Below are 15,527 nucleotides of genomic sequence, written 5' to 3'. Positions count from 1 at the left end.
GTCTCGTGTGAAACGTCAAAAGAGGCCTGCCACTGCAGACCGCTCGGCTGCCAGTGCCAATCAGCTTTCACTAATTAATGCGTTGAGCCGGTAAGCTTAGATCTAATAATCTTTCCCTCCAAGTTGCATCTAATAGTCCGGATCTGCAGTCACTGTCTGGTCCACAGTTACAGCGCCCGTATACCTGTGCCTAAATTATCCGCATTGTTTCAGCTGCCACAGTGATATACGGTTGGATTATTTGCCAGTGGGTCCCGAACGCCTTGCATGTAAGACGCATTCATTTTGCTGCGTCATTGTTCAACGATGCGTGTATGCACGGACAGAGCAGCTGCGTGTCATCAACGCTAACGCGAATTCCTCGTGGCGTGCTTTCTCTGTGACGCTGCGGACAACCGCAATCTGTAGCAGTGTCCAGGCGCTATTGAGACTACTTACTCAACCATCTGGCAGAGGAAGGAGTACTGTATACCTCGGTCGGACGCCCTCCTAGCGACAGCAGCTTGGCTTACGTGACGATGCGTGAAGCGGAAGGTAATGTCTTGCTCCTCAGCAGACGCGGTGCGAGGGTTGCGTCTTTGGCTGCACCCGAAAACACGTGTGGAACAAAATTCAGGTGAACGGAAAGCCATAATGAATTACGGTTCGCAAACGCCAAGAAAAAAACACGCATACATTAAAAGTGGGAAAGGAGACAGACAGATAAAAGCTGGCGTGCACATGGAATTTGGCATCTGTAAAGACTGCTGATCGATGGGTTCATGTTTAGAAACAAGGAAAAAAGGAACTGCTGGTCGATACTTGTATATAGAGTTTAGTGCATCTCTAACAGGCATTACTGCGTTATCACATATGCTCTCACAATTGCAACTGCATATTTATAATAAAGGATCGAGCTGAGCCTTAACTGCTCAAATGATTTTGTTAGAAGTGCAAATTATCAAGCAAATAAAAACTGCTGTCACTATCAGCAGCAACTCTAAAAGTAAGGAATAAATAATTTGGCGTATACACGACAGATGGACATTCGGTAGCGAGTGAAAAGGTTCAGCGCAATGACGCCACCAGAGCGGCGAAAATCACCACGCGGTTGGCGCAGCGTGGCGCCGTGCTTTACGAACGCAGCTGGCACTTGCGTTATCGGCGTGTTCGTAACCACAGCGACGAGCGTTGCTATGGGATCAAGTGGAGGAATCAAGATGAATATCTGGTTCTCCTCAATTACATCGTCGCTTTCTCGTTCGCCTTTGCTGAGCTTGGCACTTTCGCAGCTCGAGCGCACTTAAACCTTAGCCTAATGGCTTACCCACCGAGGGCAAGCGTCAATTACACTGCCACAAAAACAGCTGGAGATAAAGCGCATAATGCTCTACGACAAGTTCAGTTGTCAGTAACGCCACGTCTAAAATACGAAATGATGATAACACCACAATTATGCGACATTAAACTAGTGGTCCGAAGGTAAGTTGATAACAACCAGGAAAATAGCAGTCGTCCCCAAACAACCGATTCGAATCAGCAACCATGGCCACAGTGACGTTTTTTTTATATTAATTGGTTTTGGGGGAAAGGAAATGGCGCAGTATCTGTCTCATATATCGTTGGACACCTGAACCGCGCCGTAAGGGAAGGGTAAAGGAGGGAGTGAAAGAAGTAAGGAAGAGAGAGGTGCCGTAGTGGAGGGCTCCGGAATAATTTCGACCACCTGGGGATCTTTAACTTGCACTGACATCGCACAGCACACGGGCGCCTTAGCGTTTTTCCTCCATAAAAACGCAGCCGCCGCGGTCGGGCTCGAACCCGGCAACTCCGGATCAGTAGTCGAGCGCCCTAACCACTGAGCCACCGCGGCGGGGCATACGTTTTTTTCTTCCTGTGATCAAGTTTTTAGTTGTTAGTGCTCTCCGGGAGGCATCGTCTTGCTTCCTGAGATGCAACAAGACAGTACTGTGAGGACTTTCCATCGAGAAGGCACACTAAATGGGGCACCGCAAAACCCCTTCGACGACCGCTTTTCTCTGTTTTTTTTGTCCTTCACTTGTAGGTATCAAGAATAGTAGAGAATTGAGACAGCGTTTCAAACTGTACGAGTAACGATAAAGTAGCGCGCGTTAGCATGGCTGACATGGTATTCTCGCACAGGCCACTAGTTGGCCAGGAATATTCTGGATTTGGGAACTGTGAGCGCATGGCACCATTGTTGATGTTTCAAACTCAGCAGTCACGAATAATTTTTTTCCCGCGTTAGTTCTAAGGGCTATGGTTCTGTTCATGCAGCGTCATTGTCCTCGTCGAAAAGTAGAATGAGCTGACGTCACGCATGCGCCATTGCAAGGCACCGAGCTGATGGGCCACATTACTGATCACTAATTGGTCTGAAAACAACGGATGACAGCTGCGGTCTCCGTCTCTCTTTGCAGCCCTTTCTTCCCTCTCTTTCACTGTATCTGACGTGCTGAATGCCCGTCTTATATCGGGATCACAAACGATCATAGGGATAATAAGGGTTTAATAAACGACGAATAAATGCAACAAGCAGCAAAAATCAGCAACACGCACTGCCGGCGCCGCCATTGCCACATTAGATTAACCGCAAAGACCGATGCGAGCGATGGGTTTGCAACGAGAGCGCAGCTAGCCCCCTTATGCGGCTGCACATTTAAGCTCTCGCTATTAATGCTCTAAACGCTGCACATTTCAGATGAGCCCTTATGACACCGTTGTATTGCATTGTGCAATAAAAACAAGACTTTTATAAGCTTAGTTTTGAAATCACATAAATACCTGTTAAACTGCGGCGGCCTAACGCCGTGTAAATCAGCGTTTCTTTCACTCCTTTGCATGATTTGAGTACTTTGTGGCAGGGCGAAATTATGGCGGCGAATTCGCAGCTCTAGATTTCGAACTCGACTGCGGCGACTGCGCTGGGATGGAGACGAAGCGCTAAGGCGCCCGTGTGCTGTGCGATGTCAGTGCACATTAAAGATCCCCAGGTGGACGAAATTATTTTGGAGCCCCCATTATGGCACCTCTTTCTTCCTTTCTTTTTTCACTTACTCCTTTATCCCTTTCCTTACGGCGCGGTTCAGGTGTCCCCCTATAAGTGACAGATACTGCGCAATTTAGTGCAATAATAATAATAATAATAATAATAATAATAATAATAATAATAATAATAATAATAATAATAATAATAATAATAATAATAATAATAATTGGTTTTTCGGGAAAGGAAATGGCGCAGTATCTGTCTCGCATATCGACCGACCTCTGAACCGCGCCGTATGGGAACGGATAAAGGAGGGAGTGAAAGAAGAAAGGAAGAAAGAGGTCCCGTAGTGGAGGGCTCCGGAATAATTTCGACCACCTGGGATTCTTTAACGTGCACTGACATCGCAGAGCACACGGGCGCCTTAGCATTTTTCCTCCATAAAAACGCAACTGCCGCGGTCGGGTTCGAACCCGGGAACTCCGGATCAGTAGTCGAGCGCCATAACCACTGAGCCACCTCGGCGGGTAAAAATTTCGTTTCCCCCAAAACCAATTTTGGACACACCCCGCCACCCGCCGTGGTGGCTCAGTGGTCAGGGCGCTCGGCTACTGATCCGGAGTTCCGGGGTTCGACCCCGGTCGCGGCAGCTGAGTTTCGATGGAGGCGAAACGCTAAGGCGCCCGTCTGCTGTTCGATGTCATTTCACGTTAACGATCCGCAAGTGGTCGAAATTATTCCGGAGCCCTCCCCTACGGCACCTCTTTCTTCCTTTCTTCTCTCACTCCCTCCTTTACTCCTTCCCTTACGCCTTGGTTCAGGTGTCCAACGATATACGAGACATATACTGCGCCATTTCCTTTCCCCAAAAGCAATTATTATTATTGGCGACACATTGTATACATGGTGGAAGGTCAGATTGACATCACTCCATAATACGAGCGTATCTCGTGTTTATGGCAGCCGTTCAAATTACAGGAAGCGGCCATTTCCAGTATGCAGCTGCTTTCCTCAAATTGGCAAGTCGAGCTCAGTTGTTCTCATCCTACGGCTGTAGCTTCTTTTGCTCATCACAATCATAAATAATTACGAGCGGGGCACCAAAAATAGTGCTGCTAAAAATCTATTTTCGACGCCACATCAATTTCACGCCGACGCAAAACGAGCGTCTTAAATGACAGCGAGTAAAGTAAACAATGGCACTGATTCACACACCTGAGAACCAATCAGAGAGGCAAGATGACGCCTACAGGCGAATATGAATATCGAGATTTGGGCAAATGAATACTTCTGAACTAGAGCTGGTGGGACCTGCATGCCGTCCGCCTGAACGACCTGGTGGGACTTTCATGTCGCCCTCCTGAAGCTTAACACGCGCCCTGACCGTAGGCAATGAATACAGGGTTTGGAGAAGCAGCTCAGAGGAATATGCCGCAAGTTCATCAAGGCCACTCGGGAGAGAGAAAGCTTAGAAGAAAACTCACCCTGCAGGTAGTGGGGGAAGGCTGACGGCTGTGACCGGCTGCGTGCATTTCTGCGCAGGCGCTTCTCGGAGCTTAAATCTCTTCGCCTTTGCCACGGAGGTGGTCGTGGTAGTCACCAGCGTCTTGTCTTCCATTGGTGCTGCATGGCCACGAGGCGACGAAGCGCTTGGCGAGCTCGGCGTCCGGTGGCTGCCCAGATGGAAGTGCGGCACAGGTTGCTCCGTAGGTACTGCTCTTGTGTGGCCCCGAGGCGACGAAGCGCTTTGCGAGCTCGGCGTCCGGTGGCTGCCCAGAAGGAAGCGCAGCACAGGTTTCTCCGATGGTAGTGGTGCTCCGTGGCCCCGAGGCAACGAAGCGCTTTTCGAGCTGGGCGTCCGGTGGCTGCCCAGATGGCCGCGCGGCACAGGTTGCTCCGATGGTACTGGTCCTGTGTGGACCCGAGGCAACGAAGCGCTTTTCGAGCTCGGCGTCCGGTGGCTGCCCAGATGGCCGCGCGGCACAGGTTGCTCCGATGGTACTGGTCCTGCGTGGCCCCGAGGCGACAAAGCACTTTGCGAGATCGGCGTCCGATGGCTGCCCAGATGGAAGCGCGGCACAGGTTGCGATGTACCGGTAGCTCTCGCTCTCACAGCAGCGGTCAGTTCCTTGGCTAAGATCGTCCTGCATCGCGAGTTCGAGTCCAGAACCACTCTGATGGAGTTAAGCAGCGGACTAGTCGGGATGGACAGTGTGCACGCACTTAGCTTGGTGGTGCCTCATGAAGGAACGGCTGTAAAGAAAAGATGGCCTGCGTTCGATGTCTCGTGCCGCTCGAGCATAGAGAGCTCGAGCAGCCGACTCGAGATGATGATGATGATGATGATGATGATGATATCATCGGGGTTAATGGACATAAGCACGATGAGGGATTGACTCGAGGAGTAGGGAGACCTCGAGACATTTTTTTCTTCTACTTCCGGTTTGTTTTGCGCGCGCGCAAGAGAACATGTCCAACATATTTCGGGTGCTAGCTCGCGATTAAATCCAGTACTGGCATTCATTTCACGTCTACTTCGCGGAACTTTGTGTCGGCGATGTCTGCGGGCTTCTGCCTGGCCACGATAGGAGGGTTTTTTTTTATGTGAGAACGTCCTTCATTCCAGGTTAACAAAAAAATGAGCTGCGGTTCAACTACTGCTGAATCTAGTTAGAGAGCGAAAGCTGCTCTGTATCGGGTAAGTAGGCGCGGCTTGACCTGTAACCTTGAGTGCGCTCCGCACACTAGATAGGCAACGCGCCTACCCTTGCAGGTGACGATTAAATTAATGGTTGATCGCGGGAGGTTGGTCACCCAGTGAACGCTGCGGCTTAGTGGCTTAGCTCGGCTATGCCAGGATATACATAGCGAATGCTAAGGCACAGCATGATTAACCTTGGTTAATCTTGATTGCAAGTCCAGGTTAGTCTGATTGTCTAGCTATGTTGTTGTCGCATTAAAGGCGACACAACTGTGGTTGGGGCGCACACGAGCTCTCCTTTTCACTCCGACAGGTTATCAGGCATGCAACGCAGCTGGCGAAGCGAGCGGAGGCGAGCGCAGCGATGAGGAACGTGGTGTGACGTCATACCAAACAGCGGCGGTGGCGAGCCGCGCGATGTGACGTCATGCCATGTGGCGCGGCGAGCGCGCAATGCGCAGTAACCGTCTTCCATATCTCCATGGACACCCGAACCACGTCGTGAAGGAAGGAATAAAAGAGGGAGGGAAAGAAGATAGAGAAAAGTATAAATCGAAATTTGCATTTTGAGACAAGGTGCGTTCTGTGGCTCGGTGCTACTAGTGGCGCATGCGCAGTTGTGACTAGGGAGCGAGGGAGAGAAATGCGCCATGTGTCCTCACTGCTCCTCGCGCATGCGCAGCACGGCTCTCTAGGAATCGCGCGAAACTGCTCAACCTGCGGCCAGTAAAGTTTTCGCTTTAAACATGAAGATGGAGAAGAAAGAGCAAGAGAAGCAGATCGAAAGTATACAAAGATTTCTGTGAGAGTTCTAGTAAGTAAGAGGCGAAAACAGAGGAAAGAAGGGATGCTTGCAGTTCCTGGTTTACCATTGCGATGTACGCCGTGGTTTTTTTGTGCTAGCACAAAATTCTTGTTTTCAAGTGAGGCTGAAAAAAGATTTAGAAGCCGAAGAGTATTCGACAAGGATGAAGAATGCGGTCAAGATTCAATGCGCACAATTTCAGTTCCGCAGCTTCCGACACCTGACGCTTGTTTGCGTGCCCATTGTGGGCATCGCTGGAACTAACGGCGCTGCAGTCGTCCTTTTCTACACATTTCGCGCGTCGTATGCTACACCTCCGTAACGGCAGGCAGCGCCACACCCATAGCTGCACGGCACTACGGTACACACGATAAGGTTGAAAATAACATGATAATAAACGAGGAGCGCTTCTACTGTTACGTTTCGTGTGTTTCATGCAATCCAAGCACTTTAGTTTCTCACTATGTTTTTTTCGTCGGTTATAGCACTTTACGCCATTAGATGTAACGACAGCACTGTTTTAGTGTACAAACATCGAGCTGTGCACTGTCATGCCGTGTGCTGATGACAGGAACCCCAGGCGCTGCAAAGGAAGGAGATCGTCCAGTGCTCTTTGATTTCCTTGGCTGCAACTTCTGAGGAGTTCTGCCTCCAGTGCTTGGACCTTTCTCTTCCTTCTCCCTCGCGGAATTTGACCGTAGTATCTGCGCCCATTTATTAAGTGGCTGTCATCGTGAGGTCATGCGAAAAAGTTATTATCAGCGGCCTCTTTTCTATTGCTACTTGTGGAGCCGGACGCAAAGCAGGATGGCACGTGTAACACTCACTTGAAGTCACCAAGTGCACAGATTTCACCACAAGGAGGTTTTTCACAGTCACTACGAGCACCTTTCACGCAAAAGCCAGCCTGGAAATCTGATTAGCCTGTCGCAACTGCAACGAGCGAAGCTCCCGCGACAGCAGTCTGTTCACGTTGAAGATCCCCAGGTGGTCGACATTTTACGGAGCCGTCCACTACGGCACCTCTTTCTTCCTTTTCTTGTCCCTCCTTTATCCCTTCTCTCATGCCGCAGTTGGGGCGTCCACCGAAATGTGAGAGTTAATGCGCCATTTACTTTCCTCGAAAACCACTTTTGAATTTTTATTCCGATTACTAATCGAAACCTGCACACATTTCTTATTATGTAAATAGATTGTGTATATTACCTCTAACCATATATCCTCTCTTCCTGTCCCCCATCGCCACATTCATTTCATTTCTTATTCTGTCTGCTATCCTTTATTTCCGCTGCCCCAGCTCAGGTGCTTTAGTATCGATGGCAGATGCCGGGGCTAGCAAAAATCTTATCCTTCCATTTTATATATATTTTAATAAACCACAACCACCACTACTAAGTCCGAAGCCCTCTACTACGGCACTTTCCCTTCCTTTCTTCTTTCACTAACTCCATTACGATGGCATGGATCGGGTATCCACGGATTTATGTGAGACAGTTACTGCGTCATTTCCTTTCCTCAAAAATATAATTTTCAATTTTTATTCAGAAGCCCTCCACAAGGGCACCTCTTCTTTTCTTCTTTCACTCGCTCCTTTATCCCTTTTCTTAAAGCGCGATTCGGGTGTCCGGCGACATATGTGAGACAGTTACTGCGGCATTTCCTTTGCTCAAAGCCAATTTTTATTTTTTCCTTTTCAAATTTCAAATGCTTTTAAAATCTTATGTAGCTCATAGAAAATATGTTGTTTACTTTGAAATTGTGAAATCCCTTGAAGTAAATAAAACTTCACTCTCCCTCACGATCCGAAGCTGACGGTATTGTTAGATCTACGCCGCAAGTCAGATTAAGATACTACGGGCTCGGCCCTAAAATAGTTTGACTCATTAAGAAAGAGAGAGAAAAACTTTATTGGCGCCAAAAATTGGTCGATTCAACGGGACCCGGGTGTCTTCAAGTTGAAGTTCGGAGTCTTCCGGGGGTGGCTGACTCCTTAAGCGAGAGTCCACAAGGAGCATTAGATGGTGGGCCCAAGGGACACCAAGTGTTGCTGGCGGCCGGACTCATGTCGTAATGAGCAGCTCAGCAGTATGTGGTCGGTGCTGGGCGGGACCATGCAGGACGAACAGAGAGAGGTACGGGAAAGAGGTTAGAGGAATGGTTATGGATAATCAATTGAAGGTGCGGATAGAGGAGTGTGATACTGGTCACAGGGCACGGCACCAACCACCGAAGTTCGCAATTAGGCCTGCGAAATCTCTTCCCTCGTGTCGCCATTCAAGCACACACTGTTCGACACAACTTATAAGCGCCTCTGAGTACGAGGCAGCGCAGATCGCGCACGTTCCAGACTGGCTTGCCCCTGCCGGGGCCCTGCACAATAGCGACCATATCGAGCACGCAGTTGAAAACCCGCCGCTGTGGCTCAGTGGTTAGGTGCTCGGCTACTGATCCGGAGCACCTGGGGTTGAACCAGAGCGCGGCGGCCGCGTTTCGATGGAAGCGAAACGCCGGGGGCCGGTGTGCTGCGCGATGTGAGTGCACGTTAAAGATCCGCAGCTGGCCGAAATTATCATGGAGCCCTCCACTACGGCACCTCTTTCTTCCTTCTCCTAGTCTCTCCCTTATCCCTTCCTTTACGGCGTAGTTGAGGCGTCCATTGAGATAGGTGAGACAGGTAGTGCTCCATTTTCTTTCCTCAAGAAGTAATTTTCAATTTTTATTCTGAAGCCCTCTGCTACGGAGTTTTTGTCTTCCTTTCTTTTTAACTCCCTCTTTTATCCCTTCCCGTACGGCGCGGTTCGTGCGTCAACAGGGATATGTGAGACAGCTTGCTACTGCGCTGGTGGGCTAGCTCAGGTTAACACTGTTCGAAAGCGATAAGCTGCATCTCCCTGGCTCCGTTCGTGGTCGAGCGACTGGCGGTCTTTACGGCAGGCACCGCATCGAACCCACCTATCCTTACGCTGAACGCATCACAGTGCACCGGCGTTTTATGCAGGACCCATTTTGATGCACTGCGCATGCGATTCCCGCAGAGGCTCTCTCGCTCCGTAACTTCTACAAGTCAAAGACGTACTTCTACAAATCAAAGAAGCAGTTCTGAGTAACGTCCCTAGGGACGGAGAGAACGTAATAATGGCACTGGATATCAAAGGAGCTTTTGACAACGTAAGCCACGGAGCCATCCTGACAGGCCTTGACGACCTGAACTGCGGCAGGAGGGTCTTCGGTTACGTCAAAGCTTTCCTCTCAGAACAGTGACGATAGGGCTGGGAGAACTCCGTTCGGAGAAGTTCCACACCCCTAACAAGGGAACTCCCCAAGGCTTGGTCATCTCACCTACGCTTTTTAACGTTGCAATGATCAGCCTTGCATAACAACTTAAGGAAGTCAAAGGAATACACCATGCCATGTATGCCGACGACATCACCATCTGGACAAATACAGGCTCACTAAAAGAAAAGGAAGAAAGACTACAGGAGGCCGCGACCTGCGTAGAGAACTACGTAAAAGCGAGAGGGCTAGCATGCTCCACCGAAAAATTAGAACTGCTCAGAGTCTGAAGAGCGAAACAAAACCGCACAGTCCCGAACAGCGACGAGCTTAGGCTCAACATCTACCTGGAAGGAAAACCCATACCAGAGAAAACACTCATAATAATCTTGGGCAAGTGGATACAATCAAACCAACGGTGTACACATGCACTTGCTCTACTCAAAGCTTCCACACTACAAGTTGCCCGCATGATCACGCGCGTCTCCCAAAAACGCTCGGGCATGCGAGAAGAAGACATGCTGAAGCTGGTCAGGAGCTTGGTGATCAGCCGAGTCACCTACAGTCTTCCATACTACAACCCAATCAAAAGCGAAATCCAACAGATTGATGCGATTATACGCAAAGCATACAAACAGCACTCCATCTACCGCAACGCACATCCACAGAGAAGCTTTAACACTAGGACTTCATAACAACTTTGAAGACCTGAGAGAGGCACAACGCGTCGCCCAGTTGCAGAGACTACAGCAGACTTCGTCTGGCAGGGAGCTTCTGCAGAAGTTGGGATGCAACGAACGAATACAAGAAATCCAGCGAACCGCGACTATCCCGGACGGAATTAGGGGCACAATTAGAGTGACCCCATCCCCAAGAACATGGACCCCAACCTACACGAAGAACGTAGAAAGGCGAGAGCCGAGTACGCCCAAAAATCGCTAGCCCCCCAGGCAACAACGATGTATGTGGACGCAGCCACATGCTCCATAAGGACGGGACAAAACAACCCCAACGCGGTAGCGGCAGTGATAAACTCGGACATGCGGGAAATCATCAGCGCGTCGCTAAAGGGACTGCACGGTAGACGAGGGTGAAGAAGTGGCCGTCGCTCTAGCGGCAGCGGAGGGCTACCGGACTAAGCGATCCTTAACAATACTAACCGACTCTTAAACGGCGTGCCGAAAATTCATGTTAGGCAGAATAGGCCACAGAGCGCTCCGCATACTCCGCTCTGGGGACCGACCCAAACAAGGCAGAGAAGAAGAAGAACCAATAAAACATACCATAGTATGGACGCCCGGACACGCGGGAGTCGAAGGCAACCAAGCGGTCGACAGGGCAGCTCGAGGGTACACTTTTTACCGAGCTCTCCACACAAGCGACCTCGAGGAAGCCGAACCTATCCCTAGAGATTACTCGGCAATCTTAAACCACTACAAGGGCTGCAGGAAACGGTAACCCCCACCACAAAAATCTCTCTCCAGGGAAGACGCCGTCGCCTGGAGGCTGCTACAGACGGGCTCATACCCTAATCTAAATACACTCAACAAAATACAACCCACACAATACACAGACAAATGCCAATGGTGCCATGAAACACCCACGCCCTATCACATAACGTGGGCCTGCCAGAAAATAGAGGTGGCACCAAAAATACCAAACCCGAGTGCGGAGCAATGGAAAGGACTGCTCTCCAGCGACCGTCAGGACGTCCAACTTGGGCTGATCCGGCGAGCACAGCTGGCAGCGGCATCCAGCGGAGCCCTGGACTAGGGGCAGACGACCATTTCTAAGACGGACGACACATCTGACTCCGCCAAATTGCTCACCTACTCTCTAGAACTCAATAAACGTTTTCCTTCCTTCCTTCCCGCTCCGCTCGGTCAAGATGAGTGACGTCATGGAGGGAATAGGCAGCAAACCTAATGGTGGCTGCCGATATGCGGCACCGCGGCCGTCGACCACTGAGGACACCGCCGCACCCGACATGCCGCCGAAACACGGAATCAGCTGAAGAAGTTGCGATAGCGCTTGCTTGCGTTGAAACGGAAGCCTATTATATAATTAGCGACAGAAAAACGGCCATCTATTATTATGGAAAGGGTACGACCTCGTCGGAACCGGCAAGAATTCCGGCAAATAGACGGCTAAACACAAAACTAGCCTAATTTGAACTCCTGTGCACGCGTCCGTTCCTGGCAACGATGCGGTGCACGAGTTAGCCCGGGCTTTCTACTTCCGGGGAACTGTGGAGCCGCCCGACTGCCTGAACATTGACGAGCGTCTGCGAAATTATACGGATTTTTGTCGAAAATTATATGTTACAGCGAAGACTGGTGCCACCACCTGTATAAAAGTGTAAACAACAGGAAGGTAATTGCATGGCGGCGCCTCCAAGCTGAGAACTTCGTAAACGTGGTCTGGGCATATCATGTTCAGAAGATGTGTGACAAAACGATAAGTGCAAGTACTGTCGGGCGAGAGGGACCCTCGACCACATAATCTGGGATTGCGCTAGCTCCCCAGGGGCTAAAGCAAATATAAATTGTACAGAAACCTGGGAAGCCCTGCCGCGAAGCAAGGTTTCTGCTCCAGAGCAACAAGCCATCCGCCTGGCGGAAGAAGCCGCGAGAAGTTGAGAGTTCTTTGCCTGCTTCTAATCGCGGAGGTCCCGGCCCCCGTCACCCAGGCCTGCGTACCGGGAACGGGGAGTTGGGGGCCTCCTTATCTGGTGGCAAAATAAAGTTGCTATCATCATCATCAGGCAGCACACCTGCGCTGCATCCTTTCCTCCTCTCCGCAACGCGGTGATGGAGCGCACATATCTGCCGTTCTCCACGGCAGGCGTCGCACTGATCACACCTAAGCCCTCCACTACGGCACCTCTTACTTCTTTCACTCCCTTCTTTATCCCTATCCTTACGGCGGGCTTCGGGTGTGCACCGATCCTGCATATGTCCTATCATCTGCGTCGCAGTGACGAAGAGACACTTAATAGCATCATTAGAACAGCATACAAGGCGGCCTTTGGCCTGTCGGCATACACCAACCCAGATCGACTGCTGACGCTGGGAATTTTTAACACGCTCGCTGAGCTAATTGAAGCCCATAAGACGGCACAAGCGACTCGCTTGTCGCGCACCCTTGCGGGACGCGTTATTATCGACAAACTCCACATCCACCCCGCTGAGGAGGTATGTGCAACATCACATTTATAGGTCGAAATTACTAGTAGACTAGTTGCCAAACCATGCGGTAGCGAATAACATAAAGGATTCACTGTGTTTCTTCCCCTTCCCTTGTTCGGTTCGAGCGCCAAGGGATTGTGGTTAAGTAGGGTTTGCGGCTACCTTCATGATTACATTATGGAAACTTGTAGGTTACCTTGTTAACTGTACATAAAAATCGGTCGCATGTCTAAAAAGTCTGTTTTAATATATTCCTCATACTTTGTTTAACTTGGTTGAATTCTTCAACATATAAAATATTATTTTTTTCTTGTTTCAGTCATTCCACTATTTTACTTCGCCGCATCACGTCTTTTTTGACCCGCGCAAATACTTCCTTGGCATTCACCACCGTACCTTGGCCATACCCCCCGAGTGTGTATGTGCCATGTTTACAGAGGTGAAGGAGAAGAGGTGGCGGCAGGACAAGAAAACTTGTTTTTTGAACAACATTTGTTCAAAAATTCTTGCTAGGATCTCATCGACTGCGTTGCTAAATGTTAGAATACTTTCTTATCTACGAATTATTACATTTTTACAGGGCAATTTTTTTTAAATCTCTTTCTTCTTTTTTAATCAAAACAGCTACTTTTTTCTGTACATGCCCATCTTGAGGCAAAATCCACCGGCGTTGTTTTGCCGCGCGCTTTGTGTCTTAATTTACTGAGTGCAGATGAATAGCAACCTCTGCGTCCCGGTTCTTGGCCGATCCCCCAGTGTGGGTATGTGATGTCCTTGGAAAGACTAACAACAACAAGATCAGCAAAACAAGAAATAATTTATCGTTCCGTGTTCCCCGCATAGCGGGAACAATAGGGAGGCCGCCAAACCAGACCTATGTTGGTAGAAATTTAAATGAGGTCAGCGACAATTTATACGCGTGAAAGAAACCTCAAGCTTGCGCTATCGCCACACTTTATTGTGCCACGGGAAGATAATATGCTGCTAGTTCGGAGAGCAAGTAGCGCTGAGGCTGCTAATTCTTTCAATAGCAGATACCTGCAAAACCTGGCCGCTGTAATATATGCGCAGGGCGGAAGAAGGATCATGACTGGGCCTTGAAGAGATACCTTCGCCAGGGTATCTGCCACCTCATTTAAATGAATTGCAGTGAGCCCAGGCACCCAAACCAACCGTAATGGGCAGGCATGAGGTTGTACCGAAAATGCGGGGTAAGCGAAGTGCCTGTGACTCTGCATGTAGGGTTCGGCGCGCTGTCGCATCTTTTTCTACATGTGTTGCGAATATTCTGCGAGAGGGCAGTGACCTAGGTTGCGCGTCCGGTTTTGTTTTCTTTTGTTTTGCTTTGGTGCACGCCGTTAGAAGGGGACTCATGCCTTTTTGGTTAGTCTCCCCATTCGTCCTTGCGGTTTCCTTCGCCGCTCCGGACGGCGGGGCTATCTGCCGGGCTCGACCTTGGACCCCTGTCCCCTTTGCGAAGGATTGCGAGACCACCTAGGGAGGAACTCGGGGTTACGGGAAAACGCTGACATCAGTTCTGAGCTTTCCTATTCGTCAAAACTGATGAGCCACAGTTAGCAGTTTATTTTTACGTGTGGAAAGGGGCGTGGGCGTCTTCGCGGTGTACCCGCGAAGGGAGCCGCGCCCGTGTGCTTTTGTCGCTAGCTACTCCTAGCTGGCAGGCGCTCGGTCTGGCCGAGTGCGGAAGGAGTGACCGTTGAGAGCTGGTGCAAGGCGCGCCAGTTTGACTGTTGGGACGCGGTGTCCCTCGCCTCTGTGCAGGCGGTCGGCTAGGCCGGCCGCGGATAGTTGTGGCCGTATACTGACTTTTGTGTGTACACATCTGTAAATAGCCTGTATAAAAGTTCGTTTCTCACTAAATCCCTTCGCCTGCAAGTCCTATCATCGAGAAGCCTTCAAGCGGTGCATCCAGTTTCTGGAAATCACCGTACCAACACCACCAGCAAGCCTTTTACTCTGTACACGCTTTTAGAAACAGAGGGATAATGAATCCGTCATAATTGTGGCAGAAGAAAAAGAGCTTTTTAACCTGCGAAAATTTAAGCCAGGGCAGCTGAAGAAAATTCTAACAAATGAATGGGTGTGAAGTCGGCAAGACGGATTGAGAACACCCGTTACGTCAGCTAGTGTAAGTTTGTCTTCTACGGTTGTTCTGTCTCTTGGTACTTCTACCCTAGGACATAGTAACAGGAATGTGCTCTTCGCCGTTCAAAGTTTCCTTTAAGGCACGAAACGGCTGCTATCCAGAAATCTTCCTAAATTCCACCTTCTTGCTATTGATGTTCAAAATCCACCTGTAATTAAAACATCTCAAACAGTGCCCGTATAACCTAGTTCCTATCTTTAGTCTCCACTCTGCCAGTTTCCTATTTTTTGTTAATTTAAACACTGAATCTGCAGTTTTAAACCTTAAAACGTTTTTGAGCATCTTTCAGTAGCTGCCTGTGTCTTGGTCAATCTCCCGCAGTGAGCACGCGCCGTTAACTTGTTGAGGGAAGCAACAACAAACAATAAAATAGGTAGAAAAAGAGTCTCATTTACGGGGCCCCC

The 15,527-nt window shown here is 49.6% G+C and overlaps 1 protein-coding gene across 1 annotated transcript; it reads right to left on the bottom strand.

The window, feature by feature from the left end:
- Positions 1 to 434: 434 nt before the first annotated feature.
- On the bottom strand, positions 435 to 5,366 carry LOC144120053 (uncharacterized). The gene is made up of 3 exons (XM_077652527.1): positions 5,281 to 5,366; positions 4,474 to 5,133; positions 435 to 582 (listed from the first exon to the last, which is right to left on the bottom strand). Exons 1-3 carry the CDS (start codon positions 5,364 to 5,366, stop codon positions 435 to 437), a joined length of 894 nt encoding a protein of 297 aa, XP_077508653.1.
- Between the last annotated feature and the right edge of the window lie 10,161 nt (positions 5,367 to 15,527).

The sequence above is a fragment of the Amblyomma americanum genome, chromosome 1 (genome assembly GCF_052857255.1).
Source record: "Amblyomma americanum isolate KBUSLIRL-KWMA chromosome 1, ASM5285725v1, whole genome shotgun sequence".
Classification (NCBI taxonomy): Eukaryota; Metazoa; Arthropoda; class Arachnida; order Ixodida; family Ixodidae; genus Amblyomma; species Amblyomma americanum.
This window is presented reverse-complemented; position numbering and strand designations above follow the sequence as displayed.

Coding starts and splice junctions, on each gene's coding strand:
- LOC144120053 (XM_077652527.1), bottom strand. CDS start 5,366: ATGTCCATTAACCCCGATGATATCATCATCATCATCATCATCATCATC. Junction 5,134..5,280: donor GAGCTCTCTATGCTCGAGCG/GCACGAGACATC, acceptor CTCGCGATGCAG/GACGATCTTAGCCAAGGAAC. Junction 583..4,473: donor CTTCCCCCACTACCTGCAGG/GTGAGTTTTCTT, acceptor TTTCGGGTGCAG/CCAAAGACGCAACCCTCGCA.